At 46.5% G+C, this 18,305-nt stretch overlaps 1 protein-coding gene across 2 annotated transcripts in view; it reads left to right on the top strand.

Annotated features, from left to right (window-relative positions):
- Positions 1-3,041: 3,041 nt before the first annotated feature.
- The window catches only part of SLC35F3 (solute carrier family 35 member F3), a 400,491-nt gene continuing 385,227 nt past the window's right edge, over positions 3,042-18,305 (top strand). For both annotated transcript variants that reach the window (XR_003520338.1, XM_027596283.1), the window contains exons 1-2: positions 3,042-3,094; positions 3,462-3,691. Coding sequence is in view for 1 of the 2 variants with exons in the window: in XM_027596283.1 (XP_027452084.1) it covers positions 3,042-3,094; positions 3,462-3,691 (283 nt within the window). In the remaining variant the exon portion in view is untranslated. The remainder of the gene's footprint in view (positions 3,095-3,461; positions 3,692-18,305) is intronic.

Below are 18,305 nucleotides of genomic sequence, written 5' to 3'. Positions count from 1 at the left end.
CTTAAAAATGCCCCGTGCTCACTCATTCATCCTTCCCTTCCTACCACTGCCCCCAACCAGGAGCCCCGGGTGACCACGGATCTTTCTACTGTCTCCATAGCTTTGCCTCCACAGTGTCATATAGTTGGAATCATATAGTATATCACCTTTCAGATTGCCTTCTCTCACTTGAGAATATACATTTAAGGTCCCCCCATGTCTTTTCATGACTTGATAGTTGATTAATTTTTATCACTGAATAACATACCCTAGTACGAATGTATCATAGTGTTTGCCTATTGAAGGCCATCTTGGCTGTTTCCGTGTTTGGGCAATTATTAATAAGGATGCTGTAAATATCTGTGCGCCGGTTTTGTGTGGACATGCATTTTCAACCTAATTTAGCAATACACCAAGGCATGAGATTGCTGGAGCATATTTGGTTTCCTGAGTTTCGTAAGAAACTGGAAAACTATTGCATTACCCCCATCAGGGATCAAGAGTTCCTGTCGCTCTACATTCTCATCGGCATTTGGTGGTGTCAGAGTTTTGGATTGTGTCCATTCTAACAGGTGTGCTGTGGTATCTCATTCATTGTCTTAAGTGATGACATATGTTGAGCATCGTTTCATAAGCTTATCGGCCATCCGTATATCATCTTCGGTGACATGTCTGTTCAGCTATTTGGCCAATTTTTAAATTGGGTTGTTCATTTTCTTCTCATTGAGTTTTAAGTATTCTTATCTTGGATAATTGTCCTTTATCAGATATGGCTTTTGCACAGATTCTCTGGGAGTCTGTGACTTGTCATCTCATTCTCTTGACAGTGTCTTTTGGAGAGCAGTTTGTAATTTTAATGAAATCTAAATTATCAGCATTTTTTTCATGGATCATGCCTTTGATTTTGTATTGAAAAAGTCATCACCAAACCCAAGGTTGTCTAGATTTTCTCTGATGTTATCTTCTAAGAATTTTATAATTTTTCAATTTATATTTAGGCTTATGATCATTGTTTTTCATGAGAATGTCCAATTGTTCCAGCATCATTTGTTGAAAACACTATCCTTTCTCTGTTAAATTGACTTTGCTCAAAGATGACTTGACTGTATTTGAGCTTGTCTCTGAACTCTATATTTTGTTCCACTTATTCCCTGGTCCATTCTTTCACCGATCCCATATTATATCATTTACTGTAGCCTTATAGTCAGTCCTGAAGTTGGGTAGTGTCAGCCCTCCAGCTTTGCTCTTCAGTATTTTGTTGGCTAGTCTGGGGGTTTTGCCTCTCTCTATAAAGAATCAGTTTGCTGATAGCCACAAAATAACTTGCTCAGAGACTGGGATTACTTTGAATCTGTCCCTGAAGTTGGAAAGAACTGATGTCCTAATACTGAATGTTCTTACCAATGAATACGGGATATCTTGCATTTAGGTCTTCTTTGGTTTCTTTCATCAGATCTTTGCAATTTTGCTCATATAGATCTTGTACATATTATGTTGATACCTAAGTATCTCACTTTTTCTGTGTGCTAAGGTAGGTCGTGTTATGTTTTAAATATCAAATTCCAATTCTTCATTGCTGGTATATAGGAAGTTGATTGACTATTATACATTAATCTTGTATCATGCAAACTTACTATAACCGGTATTTGTGCCAGGTTAATTTTTGGTCGATTGCTTGAAGTTTTCTATATAGATGATCATTTCACCTGTGAACAATTTTATTTCCTCCTTCCCCAAAGGTACACTTTTTCATTTCCTTTTCTTAACAAATTGCATCAGCTAGGACTTGCAGTCGATACTGAAAAGGGCTGGTGAGAAGAGACATTGGTCTTAGCAAGGAAGTTTCTTTCCATGAAATGCGATATTAGCTGTCGGTTTCTGTAGATGTCCTTTACTAATTTAGGGAAGTTCCCTTCTATTCCTCGTTTGCTGAGACACAATATAATTTTAATGTAAAACATTGCCCAATTAGTGTGTACAATTGGGTTCTGATTTTGTGAAAAATGTATTTTACACGGGGGAAAAAGAGTGGAAGGGAATACACTTATAATTCAAGGTAGTCATCTTTGGCTGGATAATGAGTATTTTCTTTAACAATTCTGTATTTTCTAACCCCAGTGAACCTATGTTGTTTTCTGTGACAGAAAAATAACAGTATGAAAAGTGATGACGTGTTCCGGTGAGACTGGCTCGCGGACAGAAAAACGGAGAGGTAAGTAAAATGGAAATCTAAGGAGACAGACCTGACTTAGTAATTGCGTCATCAACGAGAAGGCAAGCTCTCTGAGGGCCAGGCCTGATTGAACTAGCCCCACAGCGTAATAAATCTCTTCACCTGGGTCTCGGCTTTGCCTAGGAAATGCTATTTACTTATTTGGCATTCCGAGCATGGTTTTTGTGGATACGGAACCTGCTTTCTGTCTTCCCAAGTAGTTTTGCCTATTGTTTTAGAACGAGGAGAAGGAGCTAGAGGGAGAGAGCGTGATTGATTGGAATGAACCGAACTACGGAACCGGGAGCTGAGTGACCCGACAAGTCACCGGAGAGGGGAGGAGGAGCGCGCCCCAAACCCCAGGTTCGGAGCGCGGGCGCCGGGCCGGCTCTGGAGCCCCGCGCACCGCCCGGTGGCGGGAAGGGGGCAGTAGCGCCCCCGCCTGGCTGCGACGCTCCCGGGGCCGGGCACATCCCGCCGCCCAGGTACCTCGAGAGCGCACGCAGCTGCCGGCGCTCTCCCCGGTGCCGCGGCTCCCGGGCCCGCCGTGTGCCGGGGCGACGGCGACAGGCGAGGGGCCGGGGCCCGCCCCGCCCCGGCCGCCTGCAGCGAGCGCCGCGGACCGGCTGGAGCCGGGTGAGCCGCCGCGCCCGTGTCGCGCCGCACGCCGCGGAGGCGCTCGGGGACGGCGGGCGCGGGCGCGCACAGGAGGCGCAGGGCGGCCGGCGCCGCGCGGACCCTCGGCGGGCAGCGCCCCCACCTCCCTGGGGCCGCGGCCGCGGGCGCCCCCGGCCCGCGCGGCCCCTCCGCCACAAGTCTGGGAGCTCCCGGCCCCACGCTGCGGGTGCCCATGGGGATCCGAGAGTTTCCCGGCGGCGCACCCAGGGGCAAAAGCATCGCCGTGTGAGTAGCGCCCGGGCTTGGGCGGCGCGAGCGGGCGGGCGGGCGGCCCTCGGCAGCCGGGACGCCGGGCAGCCTGGGGCTCGGGTAGGGGCGGCGCGCGGCGGAGCTGCTCGGGAAGTTTCGGGCGTCCTCTCCCTCGCCGCTCGCCCCAATCTGCACTGCTCCGAGGCGCCCGCGGCCGGGCGCGGGAGACGGGACCCGACGCCGAGGCTGCCGGGGTCGCTGGGGCGGGGGGCGGGCGGGGACGTGCGCCGGCCCTGCGGCCGCACCTGCCCCTGCTGCGCCCTTGCTCGCCCTCGGATCTGCCCCTCACCGGAATCTTCCCTCCTTCTCTCCCTCCCCGCCCACTGCCGGCGCGCGGCCTCAGTGGCATGAGGAGGTCACCGGACGTCAGCCCCCGGAGACTGTCCGACATCAGCCCCCAGCTCCGGCAGCTCAAGTACCTGGTGGTGGACGAGGCCATTAAGGAGGATCTGAAATGGTCGCGCTCAGTGGAGGATCTCACCAGCGGGCCCGTGGGGCTCACGTCCATCGAGGAACGGATCCTGCGCATCACCGGCTACTATGGCTACCAGCCCTGGGCAGCGAGCTACAAAAGTAAGACCACCCCCCCCCGACCCCCGTCCGCGGGTCCGTCTCCCCTGCCCTTGTCCCTGGCAGCTGGGGAGCACCCGCAGCGACGCGCCCAGCCACCCCCCTGCTGCCGTGCCCGCAGATACAGACCCAGCTTTGCAACTTTTAGGAGAGACCCGGAGACGGAGTTCTCCAGACCTTTGGGAATTTCTGAGCCGTTCTCTTACACCCCCTCCCCTTCCCACACACGCTTCTCTGGTCTCATCCCCTTGCTCTTGAGGTTTCGCAGTAGGGAGACAGATTGGAAACTCAGTGTACCCTGCGCTGTGTGGCTTCCCTGCGGATTCGAAAGTGTTACTCGCCCTGGGTCGGGCTCAGCTGGCTCAGAGACTGACTGCAGACTTAGTGGGCCTGGATTTTAACTCTTCCCTTTGTCTCCTGGGCCCTGATGGTGGTGGAGGATTCCGGGGCCTTGATTTGAAACTTCTTGGCTCCTTTTGCCTCGTGTCTTTATCTGTCCTCAGTGTAGAGGTTCTATCTGGATCATTCTAGATAATGGCATTTGGTCCCGGAGAGAGAAATGGTTGGTGCCAGGTGGAGCAGCTGAAACTTTTCTTTGCCAGTGGGCCCCAGCTGATGGCTTTGGCAATGCTGTGATCAATTGTAGAGATAGTACCTGTGCGAGCAGGACTAATTTGGTGGGCATTTCTTCCCTTCACTTGGAAGGGAGAAGTTGGCCATGACCAGCTCCAGATACCTATAACTCTAAACCCTAATTAGGTGGCCCCATCACTGTGGTTTGGCATAGCAAAAACATTGCCCTTTACCACCCCAGTCAAGAAAGGAGTACTGCTTCATTCCATTTGTAATAAAGACAAACAGCTTAATGATTTTGAGATATGTTTTTCCCCGTCATTACTTGAAATTGGAACATACTTTATTGGTCCTTAGGAAAAAAATATCAGGCTTTTGTAAATTAATCATATTCAGCTCTAAAAATATGTCTCGTTTTCTCCTAAAACCCTTGATTCCAAGCCAGAGGTCAGCAGTATGCTGGCAATTAACTGGTTACTTTTAAGTTATTTGCAGGCAGAAACGCAGGATTTTAATGTTTTGTTTTCATGCCCTTACTTGTTTTTAAGGGACTGCGGTGATTGTGTTTAACTCTGTATAAACCTTTAAAAGGTTATCTGTGTCTCCTCCAGTCTCCTGCTTCTGCTGCTAAAATCGTAGCTGATAAATTGGCTTTGGATCACAGAAGGAACACAAGGGACCAAGTTCTCTTTTAAGCAGAATGCTGGGCGTAGAATGAAACAATGCAAAAAGAATGCAAACCCATTGGAAACCTTTTCTCTTATAGGTGAAGATAGGACAGGTCCTATTTCTGCTTGCTGAATTTCTATCAGAAATTTCCTATTTCTTAGTTCCGTTCTCTGCTTTCGTAATAACCAAAGACAGGGGTGTAAATTACGGTCTTCATGGAGTCATCTAGCCCCTAAAGTCATGCAGAGACTTACCACTGTAGTTTTACTTGTGACGTGGCCCTGTATGCTTTGTGGAAATTTTCACCAGGGTTCGTGGCTTGGCGGGTGGGCAGGGAACCACAGCAGTGATGACTGTATTTGGTACAAACACACTTGATAATTCAGACGGGGGACAGGCCATATGGAAAACGAGTTTCTTGTGCCACCAGTGGATTCTTAAATATCGCCTCTCAGGCTTCGTTGAAGGAATAATATTAATCGACAAGGCGACAGCGATCATTGTGATTGAGTAAAGTCAGCTCGCTCCAGTCTTTTTATTCCCATGAAGATTCTTCTTTATTCCAGGGTAGTTCCTTTTTTTCATAAAATGCTTTAGGTGACAACTGACATTTTGATGAATTAATTAGATTTTAAGTTTAAATTTAGAGAAGCTAATGTTTTATTAATATAGTCAAAGACGTCTTAGGGCAGTCCTTTGGCTGTTTGCGATTTCTATCAGAGGAGAAAGAAAAATAAAGAGGCTTATCTATATGTTGGTATCAGTTCTTCTGTTTGTTGGCGAATAATCATACTGAGCAAGCTGGGAGCCGTGATGATTACCAAATAAATATTATTCTCATGGTCTGCAGAGCAGGCTGTGCTCATCCTTGGCATTATTAGGTCACCTTTCAGTCATCTTGCAAGGTGGCTTGTCTGTCTACCCACTGAAGGAGTCCCCAGTGAGAATTTCTGACTGTTTGAGAGGTGCAGGTGGGCTCCTTTGTCACAGCAGACATTACCGAAATAAGCGAGTATCCATTCTTATCCTCCTAATTTTTCGTCTTTATTTTGGGCAGCTAAGGCAAATGAGGTGACTGTCAATAGTGCAGAAATGGCCTTTGCTCAGTATTTTCTCCCCATTCCGTGAGATGAACAAGTTTCCCACTAGATAAGGAATTTTGTAAGAAATTGTTGGGGGAAAAAAAAAAAACCCACCTCCTAAAGGACCCTGGGTCTGAGGGGGATGGTGTGTGGAGCCTTCAGCCGAGAATTAAACTAGAAACAAGTAGGATGGGTCAAGGTCCTCTCCTCAGTGGCTAAAATCCTGGAAGCTCCACGTTCCATGTTTCTGAACCAAACCGCTGGGCGGGATTCTTGGGGACTCCTTGGGTTCCTAGCTGTGAGTGTATCCTGAGCCCAGAGAGCAGGTGGTCTAAAGCAGTTGCTCAGTAAATGTCTGTTGAGTGAGTGAGTGCCTACAGTCTGAGACTCTGGCCTCGGCGAGAAAGAACCTTTGAATGGACCTCTGTAGTGATTTGGGTCCTTGGGTTCTTTTTGGGGCCTTCCTGTCTGTTTGGAATTGCTTCCCTCCTTCCACATTCTGCCATCACAGCTGCGTCCTTGGCTTTCCAAACTGTAGACTAGACCAGGATTCCTGATGTAGCAAGCTTCGGTTTCACCCCAGGTTTCCCAAGCTCAGCACAATCGAAATTTTGTACTGAATCATTCTTTATTGTGGGGGGCTGTCCTGTGCATCGTAGGGTGTTTAGCAGCGTCCCTGGCCTCTTGCACTACACTGCCATCCCCCCTGCAGCGTGGCAACCAAAAATGTTTCCAGATAATGCCACATGTCTCCTGGGAGTGTACCTTTGGATAAGAAGCCCTCGTTAATCTAACACCAAATGTATGCTCCAAGTGAACTCTTCTGCTGACTGGTCGTGCTAACCTAAAAGGCTTGCCTTCTGGATTCCTGACCTCTTGTCTTCATTCTTCCTGGACCACTTCTTAGGTTTTCATGACGGGCTTGGCTAGAATAAACAGCCTTCTGGAAGAGCCTGTGGCCTTTTCAGCGGACATGATTCTGTGCCCATCCACCATAAATGATAGCCTGTAGAAAGTGCTTTCAACTCCGAAACAAGGTGCCTAGAGCCTCTCAATGACTTCCTTTCCGCTCCCACCTTGTATCACAGAAGGACAGAAATGACCAACTGGAATCTCCACTGCTGCCCCCTTGCTCTCTTGGTTCTCTGGTGTAGACACCACTGAGGGAGGGCTGGGGAACAGAAGTCGGGAATAAGCCATCAGGATAATGGTAGCCAGGCCTGACGAAATGGGGACCGGTGGCATTTTGGCATAGAGATGATTGAAGTAACTACTTTGCAGATCCCAGATGGAGGCTCTTATGCAGGATGAAGGAGCATTTATAAATGCTTATTTTCATTTACTCATTTAGCAAACTTTTTTGGAGCACTTACTAAATGCCAGAATACAGAGATCAGTGATGAGAGAGGAAGCTCACTGCACAGATGTGCACAGATGTGCCTTTGTCAGGAAGCACAGATCAACAAATACGTGGGTCTAGGAAATGGATACACTGTTTACAGTTAGCAGGGATGTTGTACTTTGCAAAAGGTTCCCCTGATGGGTGGTTTCAAACAGCAAGCCCTTGAACATTTTTCTAGTAAACTTTCTAGGAATAGCTTTTGGTTGGGGGATGTGTGAATGGAATGATCATGTTTATTTCTTAAAATGAGGTACAACTGTCTTTTGAGCAGATTTATTAATATTACATGGCACTGACACGTTCAGATAAAGGTGATTTTTTTTTTTTTTGAAACAAAGCCGTTGGGTTTAGTTTTAAGTCATTTGTAGAGAGGAGGTTGAGCTGCAGTTGGCAAGTTGAGCCTCGGTTCGGAACATGGGGATTCCTGAGCAAAACCATCCATCTAGCTGGGTGGAGGTTTTATAGTTCAAGCTGGGAAAGAGATCACCAAGTAACTCTGCCAGTAACAAGGCAGTCTCTTGTTTTGGGATCCTCCAGGTTAAAAACGTCACAAAGTGTTTGTGTGAGGTAAGGGGAAGCAATAGGTATAGAAAGACCATCTTTCTACTCTCTGCCATTTCAGCCCAGACTGTGAGTATAGGTGGCTGATGTCGTTACCAGTGAGAACTGGAACGGTGGCTCATAGTATAATTGAATTCATGGTGAGCAGCTTCTGTTTGGCCCTCCCAAAATAGTAAAGGTCAGGTCAGCAATTCAAAAATGACCCACTCGTAAGAGATTTATAATTTGGTTGGAAATGTTTATTCTAGATCGGAGCTGGGCATATTGAAATACTAGATCTAAAAGAGTTTTTTTTAAAGATTTTATTTATTTGAGAGAGAGAATGAGAGAGAGAGCGAGCATGAGAGGGGGAAGGGTCAGAGGGAGAAGCGGACTCCCTGCCGAGCAGGGAGCCTGATGCGGGACTCGATCCCTGGACTCCAGGATCATGACCTGAGCCGAAGGCAGTCGCCTAACCACCCAGGCGCCCCTAGATCGAAAAGATTTTTAAAGGAAAAAAGGTTGGAGGTGGCAGGGGTGGGCCAGAGTGAGCAGAGAGCATAAATAACACTTTCTAACGTTTCAGAGAGTCCGTTTTATTCCTGAATATGAATACATGTTAGCAAGGTAGTAAATGGTTTTCTGAGATTCAAAAGAATTAAAATGCAGAACTATTATCTTTTAGGGAAGCACAGTGCTCCCCAGTATGCTCAGGTCATGGACGGGGGTTATAAACCCTTCGCGTCTGGTCGTGAAGGGCCATGTTCTCGCCTCCAGGGATGCAGAGCCTGGGCAAGGAGATTTCTCACTGTTCTTCAGAAGTGTCTCCTGGTTCTGTTTACGAGGTGCCTGATCTGAAACGCCAGTGGTGGACGTTTGTCCTTTCCTCAAGCAGCTGGAAACATGCAGGTTAGTTGAGTTAAAAAATTAATACACATGTGGAGGAGCCATTGAGCTCTGTTAAGCGTTTTACAGAGTGTCGATGAGGCTGCTCATTTGAATCGTAGCCCTGAATGCAGGCGGGGCAGCCTCAGTATCTCATGTCAGGAGAAGCAGATGAAATGGGTCTCGGGCAGCTGGCTTCATATCCCGGCTTCGTCCCTTTGTTGCCCTGTCACTCACCTCTTCGAGCCTGTTTTCTTACCTGTAAAATGGGGGATAATGTCACCACTCTTCAAGGATCATCGTGAGGAGTAAATGAAACAATGTATATGTAGCATCTGGCCCTTTGCCTGGCATCGGTAAATAAGCCTTCATTTTTGTTTATTCATTCAACAAACTTTTTGAGCTCTTAGTGTGTGTGCCAGCATCTAGAGGGTAGTGACACAGTCCTCACCCTGGGGTCTCCCAGACCCGAGGGGGAGAGAGTGGAACCCGAAGCTAGCCGACACACGGTGAAGACGGACTTGGGGGTGCTTCGAGAGCCCTTTTTCACAGTGGGGAGGGCAGTTCAGAAGCTGGAGGGGGAATAAGCCGCAGGAAGTGGGTGGAGGGGAGGTTTGCCTTCCATGCAGATGACTAGCATATGTGCAGAAATGTGCGTACGCTACTCCTGGAAGGTAGTTCAGCTTGACTGGACCGTAGCCACTTGGGAATGTGAAAGATGAAGGTGGTCTGTGAGCAGAAACTAACTGGAGTGCATTGTGTTCCATTCGTCTGACGTGTGTCATCAAAAGGGCCACTGATGCCTGTCCCCTTACCTACCCAGGTCGCAGGCTAAGTGTCACATCTCCCAGGGAGCCTCCCTGACCATCTAGATCTGGTGAGATGTTCTTGCCAGGGGTTCCACAGTGCGGTCAGTTCACATACATGTTGTCACAGCAGATTCAGGTGTGTGGCTGAAACTGACAAGACGGTGAAGCCCCGTGAGGGCAGGGCTCACGGTTGCGTCCCCAGTCCTCGGCTCTTGGTCCATAGGACTGTGGTGATTCTGTTCCCAATCACAGAGCGTCACTGGCACCTAAAGCAGTAAATGTTTACTAGATGTATCAATGAAAGGTTATGTGTACACACACACACACACACACACACACACACGGCTGATATGCATCTACATTTCTGTGGGGTCTTCCAGAATTATCCTGCACAGAGCCCTTCTGATTCCCTTTCTCCATCAAGAAATGAGCCTCCCATTGCTCAGTGTCCTGGGTCTTCACCTTGACTCAGCTAAAAACACTGACAAGCAGTCTCACTCCTCCAGCTTACATTAGCCGACATAGTATCAGAGTGTTTAGTATAGTTTCAAAGAGCTCCTGTTAAAAACGATTTGGAAAAAATGAGCATCGCTCAGGGAAGAAGAGAAATGGATCGGGGGGGATTGGAAATGTGTTCTACAGGCAAGAATAAAGTATTGGGTACGGGGGAGAGGTAAAACAGGCCTATGACGTGTCTTTATGAGAACGATTGGGGCCAACACCAGCTCACCATGATGCCCTTCCCTGCCTGGCACCACATCCTGGGGGTGGGCTCTCAGCAGCCAGACTTGCATAATCTGCCTCCTGGGCACCACAGGTTAGGCTGGCACGGACTCTTGACACACACTGACTCAACCAGTATGTCCCTCCTGGGATTTGACATTAAAATCAGGAGGTTATGGTCTAGTTCGGGGTGGTCTTTCAAGTGGAGGAGATGCTATGAAAGGGGCTCTTCTGGCTTCCATGTGGATGGAGAGGCAGAGACAGCTGGTCTACATAGACGAATCGGGCAGGCGTGCAGAGTGACCCAGAGGGACCAGTGGCGATTTTCAGGACTCCATGCCGGGTGCTCTTTCCCTCCTAGGTCAAGGCCATGATGCAGCTCGTCCTCCAAGCTCCAGGAGTTACCACTGTGGCAGTGCCACAGCCCCTTCCTGCTAAGTGAACAGAAGCTGGGTTTTGTTCTGCGTAACTTCAGACTCCCATCTGAGTAATGTTTCTGAGCCACTTCTGCTCAGGCCCATGTAGGACAAAACAAGGATATACATACCAAAGAATTTTCCACTGGAAATAAGAAATCATGTCCTGACTGCTGAGATAAAAAAGATTATGCAGCCCCCATTGCTGGAGAGCTTCAGAAAGAGGCAGACGCTCAGTAACCCCAGCTGGATTAAGTATTTACTTATCCTGTGTTAAGGGGGTGGAGGGGATTTGTTTTTTTATTTTTTTACATGATGTCTTTTAGTTCAGTGGTGAGTGTGCATTGATCAATAGACTAACAGAACAGTTTTGTTTCCTTATTGCAGAGCCTAGAAAGGAACTTGTACAGTTAGGAGCCTGAGAAATTCTTTTAGTTACTTATGGTGACAAGACCTTGAACAGTGGCCTAGGACATGGGCGCACGCTTTCCTCCTATGCAGCCTGAGGTAGCCTTAATTTATGACAGCATTCGAAATTATAGGGACTAAATTGCTCCTCTCAGGTGATTTGCACTGTGGGAGGGTAGAGGCTATTTTGGACTCCTGAGACATAGAGATTCAATGGAACCTCTCAGAACACTTTTCAAGTTTTGACAAATGTTTTCTGTGACATGCTTGTCAGTCTGCTATGTATTATCTACTGTACGTGACTAGATAAGACTCTATTAAGAAATTATTTTTACTCTTTTCCACCATCTACTTCATAACAATGTTGTATAATAAAAATTTGGGTATGTCCTCAAGGTTTGATCCAAAAGGGCCAGAAGAAAGCTGCTTCCTGATGAATGTGGACTTTGCTTCCTTATTTTTCTCTTTAGAAATTGAGTCTGCTCATATTCAATGAGCATATATTAAGATGTCCTCTTCTTAAAAAATGAATATAATTATGATGCTAGGTGTGAAACACTTGGGTTTTCTGCAGTGTTCTCATGCCATGCGCATGTGGGAGTTTAAGAAACAGTATTCAGGGAGCAGTGCATTACACTGGCATGCAGTCCCTAGGAGGGACTCAAAATCTCTACCTCGATACATTTTGTTTTAAAGAATAAAATAGTTTGAAGACTATTTAAATGCTATAATCCAGAGTAGCAGATTTCAAGGGTTCGTCCAAACTCTTTCACTTTAAGTCAGCATTTTCTTTTTTTTTTTTTTTTAAGATTTTATTTATTTATTTGACAGAGAGAGAGACAGCGAGAGAGGGAACACAAGCAGGGGGGAGTGGGAGAGGGAGAAGCAGGCTTCCCGCCGAGCGGGGAGCCCGATGCGGGGCTCGATCCCAGGACCCTGGGATCGTGACCTGAGCCGAAGGCAGACGCTTAACAACTGAGCCACCCAGGCGCCCCAGTCAGCATTTTCTTTTATTAAATATTTAACATACAAAAGCTATTTATGTGTTTATCTGATTTTATGCAGTGGGTATGTTTTCAAAGTTACATGTAAATAAAATTATATAATTAGAATTTGTTCTAGAAAACACTAAGAAGCCTTGGTACTTGTGCCTTTGTAATTGTGTTTATTCTCTCTGTAACCTGCCTTGTATCTTGTGATTCTCTGGGATGACATTGAGGACCTTCAGTGTGGTGGCTGGAAGGTAGAGGAAGGATCACTTTCAAACTAGACCCCGCTGCTATCATACTCCCTTTTGAGAAGCCCACGGGCCAGGCAGAGGCTTCAGAAAACCACTGCATAGGATTTCAAACATTGCTCACAAAGGGGTTTATTTCTGAATGGCTTGGAAACAGATCAAACCCTGGAACCCACTGTGGATGTGTATCTGTCCATCCACCTGCCCCCCCTCCACACCCGATCCACCCAGTCGTACATCCGTTCATTCATTCAGACATCAAATAGCTCACTGCTTCTAGAGGGCAGCAAATATATTCACTTCTAACAGAAACCAAGTGTATAGTGTAGTTAACAGTTTTCTGGAAAATTACACAGCAGGGGAATAAGACAGACACATATCACTTTGTAAAGTCTCCTACTTTCCTTGTCTTGGGGACATCTCATAGATGCACTATGTGTGTCTTTTTGGTGTTTCCCTAACTAAATACCTTGGGGTATTTGGGATCAGCATTGAGTAGCCTTACACTGAACTCTGTGTGGTATACATGATATTGCATATTATTTTATCATGGGGCACCATAAACAGCAACAGGGTAGTGAGCCACAGTGAACTTTTCTGCTCTTTGGAAGCTTGAGCTCTGCTGCTATAATCAAAGTTCTCATTCATTTATTTGATACATCCCAGCCATTCAACATTCTTTTTCCGTCTTTCATGAAATCATGCAACAACAAAGATTTTTTTTTTAACTGGGTTGATGAAATTAAGCCACCATCCCAGCACATTTCTCCCCTAATGTTTTATGCTGCAGGCATTCTGGTTCTTTCTAGCGCTGAAGAAAGCCAGCCTGAGACCTGAGACGTTCTTCTTCCTCTGACTAGGGGCCAGATAGAAAAACAGTGGCCTGGAATTCAAAAGGGTTGGGATTTCTTTCCAGGTCTACCTGTTCTTCCCTGCGCCCCTGCTCATTCTGTGTGTGCGGTTTCTCCAGTGCCCGTGCCCACAGGAATATGTCTCGTACCCACTCTTCCCCTGGCTGTTTAGCTTGAGAGTCACAGCACTCTCGAATTCATGTAGCTGTGAAGGGAGTGATGCCTCTAAAGGCCGGCTCTACTTTTATACATTAATAAAAATCCAAGTGTCCCGATTACCGTGACCATCACTTTACGTAGTGTCAAGGATGGTGGAGATCTGGATTTCCGCACAGAAGTTTCTTGCGTGATCGGTCCTGGAGCCGCTTCCCCTCTTGTGGCTGAATCTACGATTCAGGGATGCGGTTGAGCTAAAATGTAGGACACAGTTAGGTTGTTGGAGGACACCGTGCATTCCCTTCTGTCCCCCCTATCTTGCTTGCCTCTTTCTTTGACCCCCACCTTTGCTTTATGCCGAGCACGTGGAGTCTGAGCACCGACAGAAGGCTGTGTGTCTTTGGAACTGATGATTCCTGATGGTCAGCAGGTGGCCCTAAGTTCCTCGAATCAACGCCTGGCTCCTAGATTTCTCTACTGCTTTGTGGTTGATGGGGCTTCTGTAGGCGAGGGAGGTGGCAAGGCAGCTAGGGTCCTGGGCCGCCTTGTATGGAATAGGAAGCCAGGAGGGGACAGAATGATGGTTCTCTCGTAGTGGCTTGGAAGTCTTGTCTCCAGGTGGGCAGCAGTACGCTGGGCCTGCCTTACTTTCTATCTAGAGGTGTGTGTATTGCTTTGGGGGTTACCTCTACAGCCTTTTGTATGTCAGTCATACCTAAATAAGGTGGTATTTAAAAAACACAAAAGACATGTTCTTTGCTGTGTGGGACTTGTCTCAGGTTCCAAGATTCTTTTTGGTGAAGGAAACCTACTTTTTCCAGAGATTGAGAGTTCTGGCCCATTTTTCTAAGTGCTTTCACTTTGTACCCTATAAAATAAAAATATGCCTGAATCTGGGGACAGCGGGCCTTCCCTGAGAGTGAACAGGTACCACTGAGTCTGAGTCTGCAGAACAGGCTGTTTCCAAAGGATTCATTGGCCTGTAGGGCAGACAGTGTTTCTGGTGCTGAGTCTTCAGAATGTTGGCAGCTCATCTCGGGTTATATCTTGCCTCTCTCCTGACCAACTCTCAGTTACGCTTGAGCACTTTGTCTTTCCTCCTGGCTCCCAAGGATTAGGGGGAGGCCTTAGAGGGAAGGCCATTATTTATTTATTTATTTATTTATTTATTTATTTATTTATTTATTTATTTATTTATTTATTTATTTGAGAGATGGTCCAAAGGAAATGGCTCTATCAGCTGCTACCTGGAGAAGGATGCTCTGGTGGCGCGTACATTCGCGCGTGCACGGGTGGGGAGAGGGGGAGGAGAGTTTCCTGGTCTCTATCAGTCAGCATGCACGCTACAGACGATTAAGAATTGCCATTTGCCATTTCTGGCAGAATTCACTTCATGGTGTCTCTAGGAAGGCATCATTATTGCTGTTTGTGGCTTATGAAATGAAGGCACAGAATTATGAACAGACCACACGGGGATAATATTACTTTTGCCTCAAGGTGAATACATGAGTATCGGAGGCAATCTGAGAAGTTATGAGGGTTCCTGTGTTCAAAAAGAGAAGATCTCCTTGAGAACAGGAAAAAGGGAGACCCTTTTGGAATTTGCAATGGCAGAGAGAAAGCACAGATGCTACAGTGTATGAAGGAGGAAGTATTCATCCTGCTGGGAGTGGGGATAATTGACTGGCTTCAGAATAAAGTATGTGCAGGGCCAGAGAAAGGGTATGGAGTGGAAGGCCAGAGTGGGGTTTGAATCTCAGACTGTTCTCGTGAGAAGAAGCATGTGTGGAAGGTGCTAAAACCAAGGGAGAAGAGATGATGCTAATTTGTAGAGTGGCTGTAAATGCTGTGTAGTTGTCCCAAATGACTATTAGCACTCACATCTGCTGGATATACGCCTTGGGGTGGAATTTCAGGGCTGCAGTAGACCGCAAACTCACCTTAGACCTTCTCTGTCCCCTGCCAGCCTCCATGAAACGGTTGGTTGTGGTGGGAGGCCCACACGGCAAAGAACTGCAGGTGGCCTTTAAGAGTCGAGGTATCCAGCCAAGAGCCAGCAAAAAAACTGAACTTTTAGTCCTACAACCACTAGGAACCAAATGCTTCCAGCAGTCATGCTGGTGGAAAAGCAAATCCTTCCCCGGTTGAGCCCCTCGATGAGAACCAGCCCCGCTAGCATCTCGCTTTCAGCCTCATGTACAGAGGTGGTGGAGAACAGGCTGATAAACAACCTGTCACAAGGGTAAAGAAACAGAACCAGGCAAGAGGGCATATCTGAATTCTGGTCTTGGCTCTGCCGTTTCCTAACTGGGTATCATTGACCAGGTCCCTTATCCAGCCTGGCCATCCCTTACCTTTTATGTTCAGTGGAGGGATTTGGCAAGATTACATCCTCAATCCCTACCAGCATAACATTTTGATGAGTTTAAAATTTATCTTCAACATCTGAGGAACTCATCTATTCTGGAAATGAATGCTTAGAGGTAAAAAAAAAAAATGTGGGTGCTAACCAAACCTGTGTCATATCTAGAAAATTAGCCCTTTTCTGAATCTTCTCTGCAGTATGTAGCGGACAAAGCCTATTATGGGGCTCTCTGATTCTAAGTCTCTGGAAAGGGAAGCACATGATTAAAGAGTTTTTTTGATTCCACCCCTCATTTTCTCTTATTTCTTTTGGTACATTGACCAAAACTATACTGACTAAATCTTCTTTGATTATGTCGAACACTAAAACATGGTAGATGTAGTGTTTGCATTTCAAAGCTCTGAAAAATAAGAGAAATAACAGTCTAGGTTTCTGATGAAATCCTTAAAGACTATGAGGATTACCTTTGAGCCACAAGAGCACCTGTCTTTGGGTTACACCTTTCAGGGAGCAGAAGGAATGATCTGGAGACTTAACACTGGTTTTGTTGTTCCCATAAAATGGTTACCGGGCTTTGAATAAGTTCCCTGAGGAAGAAATTGCCCCACTGTTGCAGCCCCTTGAAATCTCTGTGGGTCTTTGTGGTGAGCAGCTCTGTGGAGGTATTTTTCAGTGTGAAACCATTCTTGGAGGGGAGAGTGAGAATAGAAGTGGGAAAAGTTTGAAAGGCTGTTGACAGGACCAGCTTTTGGGAGCTGCCCCTTTGAGAACAGGTGATAAGGGAAGCTTCTGTTCCCCCCAGATGTGGAGAGCTTTATACTGACACGGACAGGTCCCAGTGCACAGAGTTGTTCCTGGGAGCATCTTATCAGGTGTCAGATTGGGAAGGACTCAGCCGCTCCTCTGTGCTTTTTGCAGCAGGACTTAACTTTGATATCTTGGGGTGAAGCTAGTTATGATGAATCTTTCGATTTTCTTTCTCACTGTGAAGAGGTATTACGGCTTCCCACCTGGCAAGCTCTGGATGTTAGAAAGCCTGCATGGGGACTATGGAACAGTCCATTCAGCATTCCATTGTGATTTGTTTGTGGTTCTCAGAGTCCCATGCAAGTTCGTGAGCTTTGCAAAAGAGAATGATCCCAACATACTCTATGATTCCATCTATATACATTTCAAAAATTGCTACAACTGGTCTGTGGTGATAAAAGTCAGAAGAGTGGTTACATGTAGGGATATGAGGGAGCCTTCTTTATGGCGTTGTGGAAATATTCTATATGGTAGACTGGATGGCAGGGTATACGTATGTAAAAGGTTGTGTAGGCATGTAAAAAGTGCTTTGCTGTAGCTCATATACCTCAATTTTTTTTTTAATAGAAGCTGGTTGGGGAAGGGGACTCCTCCATAGAGAGACATTGGTCCGAGGATGAGTCAGGTTGTTTATGGAGGATGGTGACCATCTAGGATCCGTGGAAATCACAACTTAAAATTAGCACTGTGGTTCCTTTGTTGTCGTTCTCATTGTTGTTCATCGAAATCCTGAATAGGAGGGTAACTTTTAAACATAGTCTCATCTATTTTGGACATCTATCTAGATGCTTGTAAATAGAAGTGCATCTCATTTCCCCTTTTTATGGGAATGCTGTCTTCTCTCTGTGCAGATTCAAGTCACCGATTTAGCTACTTGCTTTAGTGCACTGGAATTTCTGAAGAAGGGTTTGCTTAAACGCACAGGTTTTGGCTGTGTAAGTAATAACAAGGCCATAGTGAGAATAATTGGGACTTTGTGTATGACCCTGTCTCTGTACCATTCCTTGCCATTACGTTACTACTTACTAGTTTTCTCCCAGAAGATGACATAGGAGGTACAAGAATGGTAAAGCACAGTTGGGTTCACTTAGAAGTTCTGTCCGTGCTAATTGTGAGTTTTTATGAAGGAAGCCACCAAACTAAGGCTGGAGGGTTTCTCTTCATTTAAATTGCCATGCTTTCAGTAGTTCCCAGTGGTCCAGCCAACTTCTTGTTGGCTATAATTCTGAATACCATCCTCTCTGTGACTTTTCATCTTCCCATAATTGCGGGTGCAAAGTGGAAGTCCATTTGAAGAAATACAGTCTATCCACCTGTAATGTTTAAGTTAAAAAAATACAAAGTAGTTTCAGCCCTTAGAACCATACTTTTAATATAATGGGGTAGAGCAAAGGATTTGTTTTCTGAACCTGGGTCTGTAACGCATTCTGATCCTAGGACTCTAGAACTGGAGACAGGGAGCACTTCCAGGACCAGGAGTAGGAAAGGGGATGAGGAGCTGAGGAGGGCTGGGGCCGGGCTGGAGGGAATGGTGTCCCAGGTGGGTGGGATCCGACCGCATTTCCGAAGCACAGAGAGATCATCTGTGGTTTGCATGCTGTTCATTCCTTTCACTCATCCTATTCCATTGGAACAAATGGTCTCGAGTTCGGCATGAAGTGCTTTATTCCATTGGAGCGTGATTGTGTAAGCTG

The sequence above is a fragment of the Zalophus californianus genome, chromosome 15 (assembly GCF_009762305.2).
Source record: "Zalophus californianus isolate mZalCal1 chromosome 15, mZalCal1.pri.v2, whole genome shotgun sequence".
NCBI classification, from domain to species: Eukaryota; Metazoa; Chordata; class Mammalia; order Carnivora; family Otariidae; genus Zalophus; species Zalophus californianus.
The sequence above is the reverse complement of the archived record's forward strand: the minus strand, read 5'-3'. Positions and strand labels throughout refer to the sequence as shown.